Source organism: Motacilla alba, unplaced genomic scaffold (genome assembly GCF_015832195.1).
Source record: "Motacilla alba alba isolate MOTALB_02 unplaced genomic scaffold, Motacilla_alba_V1.0_pri HiC_scaffold_39, whole genome shotgun sequence".
In the NCBI taxonomy this organism is placed as follows: domain Eukaryota; kingdom Metazoa; phylum Chordata; class Aves; order Passeriformes; family Motacillidae; genus Motacilla; species Motacilla alba.
Window position 1 is genome coordinate 343,162 of NW_024037491.1, and position 6,323 is coordinate 349,484.

At 55.1% G+C, this 6,323-nt stretch overlaps 1 protein-coding gene across 1 annotated transcript; it reads left to right on the top strand.

Annotated features, from left to right (window-relative positions):
- Nucleotides 1-1,988: 1,988 nt before the first annotated feature.
- On the top strand, nt 1,989-3,843 carry LOC119696811 (NK1 transcription factor-related protein 2-like). The gene is made up of 2 exons (XM_038126651.1): nt 1,989-2,293; nt 3,221-3,843. Exons 1-2 carry the CDS (start codon nt 2,062-2,064, stop codon nt 3,793-3,795), a joined length of 807 nt encoding a protein of 268 aa, XP_037982579.1. The 5' UTR covers nt 1,989-2,061; the 3' UTR covers nt 3,796-3,843.
- The last annotated feature ends 2,480 nt before the right edge of the window (nt 3,844-6,323 follow it).

Genomic DNA, 6,323 nt, shown 5'->3' on the forward strand with positions numbered 1-6,323 from the left:
GCTGTGGTGGAATTATAGTCCGTTTTGTTTTAAGGAAAGCAGAGGAGCCTTGGCAGCATTGATTTGCATCACCGCTCCTGGAATAGCCTCTGGCTTCTCCCTAAAGATAATATCTAAACTGTGAAATTCATTAAATAGACTCAGAAATGGATCAGGTTATTTAAAACAACATTACTAATGGCACAATATCTCAGCTGTCTGCAGTGATAGTGAACATTGTCTTGGATAGTGTTATCAGTGCAGGACACCCGCTATGAATATTGATCCACAGCTTGTTACAGCCATCACTTGCCGTCAGGACAGGTCAGGGTTGAAACCCACCTAGCATCAAAGCAATTTAAAGACAGCACTTGGCTGAATTTTAATGCCTGAGCTGGGAAACGGACCAACTTCAGAGTGCTGGAACTAATCCATGAGTATGTGCCCTTCCACATGCCTGTATGTTTGTAGGTTGTATATACATGCGAAACTGATGATATTTGAAAACGTCTTGTAGCTCACAGATTCATTTCAATGCTGCAATTTACATTCTCAGCTCCTGCAAACCCAACAACTCAAACACAAGTATTTGTAGTCTTATATATACCAGATTTTTTTCCCGGTTCACCACCTCCCACATCCCCAAAACCAAGCTTTAGCCACCTGTAGCTTGTGAGTGCAAACTCCTCAGGTCTGAGCTCCCTTCTCTTCTACATTCTTGTGGTATTCTACCCCAGAGGCCGGTGCCAAATGGGCTTTTAGGTAATTAACAGTAACAGTTATTTGAATCACATCACCCTTGCACATCATCATCTCATCTTCTTGCTTTCCTCTTATCTTTAAGGCCTATACCAAGAATTATTTGTGAGCCCAATTCTGCTGAGGCTGAGACAGCGATGAAGAGGAGGAGGAGGGCAGTGCTCTGCATCTCTCCATTAGAACAGAAGCAGGTGGAGCAGCAGATTCCTACTGAGGGCTGCCTTCCCTGGCTGAAGGGCGCCTTTCTCCAATCTATCTCATGATTTGTGGCACCAACAAATGCTGAAATGCGAAGGAGAGGGAAAAGCATCCCCCTGAACAGATACAGGTGTGCAGAAATACACTGCAAGTATGTTTTCCATAAGCAGGACTGGCTAGAAGTGGTCACAGGGCTGGTGCAGAGCGGGGAGGCTTGGCCTGCTGTCGCCTCCCCTGTCCCAGTCATAGTGTGAACAGGCAATGAAGTGTTTTCCCCCAAGACAGGGAGGGCTGGTTAGGGGGTTGCTCAGTGGGTGTGAGCTCCTCCAGCACAGGCAGGCCTCAGTTTCCCTGCCTACTAACTGGGAACAGTGTGAACACCATGGGAGAGTTGCAGGAGTGGCCCAGAGTCTGAGCTACACTGATCCCATGCTGTTCCCAAAGGAAAAGCTGCTCCTTTCTCCTTGAGGACCAGGCAGTGGCTTCACATCTCAAACAGCGGCTGCTGGCACAGGGAGCACCTGGAGCTTGGATCCTGCCCAGTGCAGGAGAGAGATGCAGGAGCCATTCCTCCTCTCTGGGTCCCACTGAACGCGAGGCTCACCCCGCTGGACCCGCACTGACCGGGAGAGCTGCAGGTGGCTCAGCGGAGGACGAGGGGACAGGTGCAGCCGGTGGCTCTCCGGGCCCCGGGGGACACCAGCTGCCGTCGGGCTGCCGGGTGCACCGCATCCCTGCTCCAGCGGAGGTCCCGGATCCGGTACCAGGGGCTCCTGGCCGCCCCCTCTGCACGTCCCCCTGCCCAACCCGGGGCAGGTAACGGGAAAGCCCCGACGCCGAGAGGCTGGGATGGAGGGAGGCGCCCGCTGCGCCCCCGCGGAGCCAGCGCGGCGGGGAGGGGGCGCGGGGGCGGCGTGCCAATGGCTGCGCTGCCCCCTCCTCTGCCCCCACCCCGCCGCCGGCCCCTCCGCCTCCCCGGCCGACCCTCCTCCCCGGCGCTCACTCCGCGCCGCCAGCGCCGAGCGTGCGGCTCCGGAGCGGCCCCGCTCCGCGCCCGGCGCTGCGCTCCGCCGGCTCCGCGCTGGGAGCCAGCAGGTCTCCGGGAAGCGCGGAGGGTGGGGTGGCATGCCGGAATGCCCGGACCGCGGGGCCAAGGCGGCCCCCATCCATCATAAAATCTCCTTCTCCATCTTAGACATCCTGGACCCCCAGAAATTCAGCAGAAGACGCGAACCGGCCTCGGGGAGCTGGGGCAGCGCCCCCCGCTCGGGCGAGCGGGAGAAAAGTTTGGGAAGAGTTGAAGTAGGAAAGGACGCTGCTGCTCCCGGCAGCGGGAGGAATAAACTAGAGGCACATGGTAGGAACGCGCTCGCGTTTCTCCGGCCGGCGCTGGCGGGGCGCGCAGGTGGAGGCGCCGGCACACGGGGACCCTCGGCCCCGCGGGACGCGCTCCCCGCGCGGGGTCCCGCAGGAGCGAGGGAAGGGGGGCTGGAACTGGATTTTAAGTCTTGATGATGAAAATGGAAAAGTTCTCGATATCTGCGTGCCCTGCCCGGCGCCCGGCGTGCGGAGCATCCTCTGCCGCCGGAGCAGGAGGGCGCACATCAGGGCGCGCCGCCGCCCCACCCCGGCGCCCGGCGGGCCGCGGCTCTTCCCGAGGCACCGCACGGGTTTCTTTCCCCCAGCAAGGGTGGTCCCCGGGCGCTCCGTTTCCCCGGGGCGGCAGCGGTCGGATGCCCCGGCCCGCGGGACGGCCGGCTGGGTAATTGCTCAGCCCGTCCCCACCGGAGGATGCCTTAGCTCCCGGTGATCGATATCCTATTACCGACTCCCGCCTATCTCCTCCCCGCAGCTTGCAGGTGCCCACTTCAAACCTCCTTCCCCCGGCCTGATCCTAATATTGTTCGATTAAAACTTACCTTTAATAGATGACATCTATCGATCTGGCCCTCGCAAATCTGAAACTCCATTAGCGCAGGGATGGGGAGGGGGGGGAGGGGATTTATTTCGCTTCAGAAGGGGACTTTAATAACTTCTTTTTTAATTGGTAAGAAATCCATATCGACGGCTCTCCCCCCTCCCCACCGCGGATGCGGTGGCACAGCGGGGGATGCGGGGGAGGGGGGTCTCGCACGACGGGCGGAATTTTCTCCCGTTTATTTTATTTTTAGTGATTGCCCTTATGTTGGGGGGAGGGAGGGATGTGGGAGCAGAAGCGCGGGGTTCGGAGGGGGAACGGGAGGAGGGTGCGCTGTCCCCTGACGATCCCCGCGATCTCACCTAGATGCGCACGCCCCGGCGGAGAGCGGCGCCGAGGACGCGGGGCAAGAGCGCGACGAGGAGGACCCGAGCGGGGACGGGACCGGGACAGCGAGCCCGCCCGGGCCGGAGGAGCCGGGCTCGCCGCGGAGCGGCCGGCGGCGGCGGGCAGAGCCGGGCTGCGGGAAGCCGCGGCGGGCGCGCACCGCCTTCACCTACGAGCAGCTGGTGGCCCTGGAGAACAAGTTCCGAGCCACGCGGTACCTGTCGGTCTGCGAGCGCCTCAGCCTGGCGCTGTCCCTCAGCCTCACCGAGACTCAGGTGAAGATCTGGTTCCAGAACCGCCGCACCAAGTGGAAGAAGCAACACCCGGGCGCCGACGGGGCGGCCCCCGCAGCATCCCCCGCGGCGGCGGCGGCGAGCGGCGGCAGCCCCAGCCCGCCGGGCCCCGCCGCTCTGCCCTTCCAGACTTTCCCTTCCTACGCCGCCGCTGCCAACGTGCTGGTGCCGCCGGCCGCCCCCTTCCCGCTGGGCGCCGGCCCCTTCGCACCCTTCCTGGGCCCCGCGTACCTCGGCCCCTTCTACGCCCCGCACCTCTGAGGCGGCAGCGCCGGGGCAGCCCCCGGGAGCCAGGAGCGCACCTCAGCCCTCCTGACCCAGCGGAGAACACCGTCATCACTTCTGCTGCTTGCGTGGCCATTTGAAGTGTAAGAAAGTTGATTTTTTCCTAGGCGTAACGGCAGCATGCTTAACTTTGACACACAGAGAAAAAAAAACCCCACTGTAACCACTGGATTTTATTAGCACCTTTGAGATGTAATTATAGGTGTTGGAGATGGGAAAAGTAACCCTCTTTACACATGCCTGACACTAATTCCCTGCAGATTCTTCTCCAAGTTCATTGTTAAGATGCTCCTCGCTGCTGTTCGGCTTGCCAGCACACGTCTGAAGCCTCGGGGGCTCGGGAGCTGTGGCACTCGTTAGCACTGCTGCGATCCTGATGCTGATGAGGGTGCAGGCGGCCGTGTCGAATCCCAGGGATGCTCGGCAGCGAAGACGTCCCCAGGCTCTGACTGAGCTCGTGGGACTCTGCTGAGCCCTGTTTGACCCACGTTTCGTTATCGTTTCTGAAAACTGCCAGTCACATTCTTGACACCCTGCCTGGAGGAGAGCTTTGTTTGGGAAGGTGCTGGAAAACGCAGCTCTGTGTCATTGGGAGACATGACGGAAAAATCTGCCTGGTTGGTGGGAAAGGTGTTCAACTGCTGCTCATGTCCACGGCCTCTCTGCCTTTCTCTGCAGTTCAGTCCCAATGACTTCACAGGTTTTGGATAAGAAATCTAAAGATCATTCTTTTTGCAGAGACCAGTTGTTCTTGTAATAACACAGCATTAGTGCCAAATGAGGCAGAAAAGAAAACATAAATCAGAGAAAATGATTACATTATTCATTTCTTTAAAAATGGGGCATTTGTGGTAGAAAGTAAGTAAAACACAGAATTTCCAGCATGCTGAGACCTACTTTCCATAACAGAGGAACACATGCTTTTTCTGGTTTTGCTTTTTGGAGCATTTGTTAGAAGGAAAATCACATTTCATCTTCATCGTTACAAGCATCGGAATGAAAAGGAATTTTAGCTGGGGGCTCATCTGTCCCTGAATGGATGGGAAGTAATTGGTTTAAAAAAAATCTGTCTCATGCAGTTCTACAAATTATTCCAACACAGTACTCCAGACTGTATCCTCTCGGTTTCTGACAATACTTTAAAGTACACACTGGCTTTCCAACCAAAAAACTTAGCCCATAAATCCTATCTAGCTCTTGTGTTGGTCTAAATAAAAAGGGTTTTTAAATTATTCCCTGTTTAATTGTTTTTAATTTTACCTAGATGAGGCACTGTCTGCTTTGTGGACTATTTGTCCATCTGGTGTGGGCCTCGATGGTCCCTGTGTTGCATGTCAGTGACTGAGGGAGATACCTCATCTCTTCCGGACTGGCTGTGAGGAGATGGGTGATGGGAGGACCCTCTCTTGCAAAAGTCACCCTCCTGACTTCCAGCTTTGCAGGGATCAAGGGTGTGAGAGCCACAAGCCTAAGCTTGGGCGGGCTGAAATGCCCTTAGGTTTTCTTTCCACAGTGAGAGGAGGTACCCAGTGTCTCCTCAGTGGTTTGCAGAGCTATTAACAGAACACAAAGTTCACCTCAGGTCATGGGTTTGGAAGTCATGGCTGCTGTATGAATGCCTTTACTTGGAAGTTAATTAAAGTACCTTTTTTAACTCTAATTTAAGTTAGAGTTACAAAAGATGGGGTCATTTCAGCTGCTTGGGGTGCATCCAGAGCTGCCTTCCTTTCTGGCCAGGCAATCAGCAATCCCAAATGCCTGAGCCATGAGGTCCCACCACTGCTGAAAAACTGTGTGTCCACTTCTGGCCACTCATGGGCAATTAAGAGCTCAGGCAGTACAGGGTGGGAAAGGCAATTAAGAGCTCAAGCCCTACAGGGTGGGAAAGGCATTCCTGCAGGCTGGCCTAGTCCATCTTCTCTGCCTCAAGTTGGGACTAACCAGACCTAAATCCTCTTGACTATTCATGGCCTCCTACTTGTGATTGTCATCGCTGTCCATGCGAAAAACAGGTCTTGAAGTCACCTTGCTGTCACTCTAAGAGGTTCCCAGAGCATGATAGGGTTGGTTACCCACAGTGTACCCAGATCCCTGGTAAAGACAGGCTTGTGCCCTTGTATTGCCATATGGTTACTTCTTCTCCTTGAGAAGTGTAAATCACAGCAAAAAAAAAAAAAAAAATCCAGGGAATGTTACTAATCAAAATAAATAGTATAAATTGTCTCTTCCTCCAAAATGTGTTTTTTTGCTGTTCGTAAACCTTTCAAGGCTATGCTTTGCCAGCAATTTTACCCTTGCCAAAACTGTATCAACTTTAGAGGAAATATTGATTCCTATGTAAGATGCTCTAGCCTTTCTTTTTTGCTATCACCCTGTTTAGTCACTTCTAGCCCAGATTCCCAAAAGATGTTTCACAGTTATTTCCAGAGAATACAGCAGTCATGGTCCCCACTTTGCGTGACTTGCACCTCTGCATGGCACTGGAAGGGGGACGCACGTCAGTG

Bases quoted from the DNA above. Each gene is read 5' to 3' on its own strand.
- LOC119696811 (XM_038126651.1), top strand. From the start codon at position 2,062: ATGCCGGAATGCCCGGACCGCGGGGCCAAGGCGGCCCCCATCCATCAT. The intron at 2,294-3,220 runs GTAGGAACGCGC...GATCTCACCTAG, and splicing joins GAATAAACTAGAGGCACATG to ATGCGCACGCCCCGGCGGAG.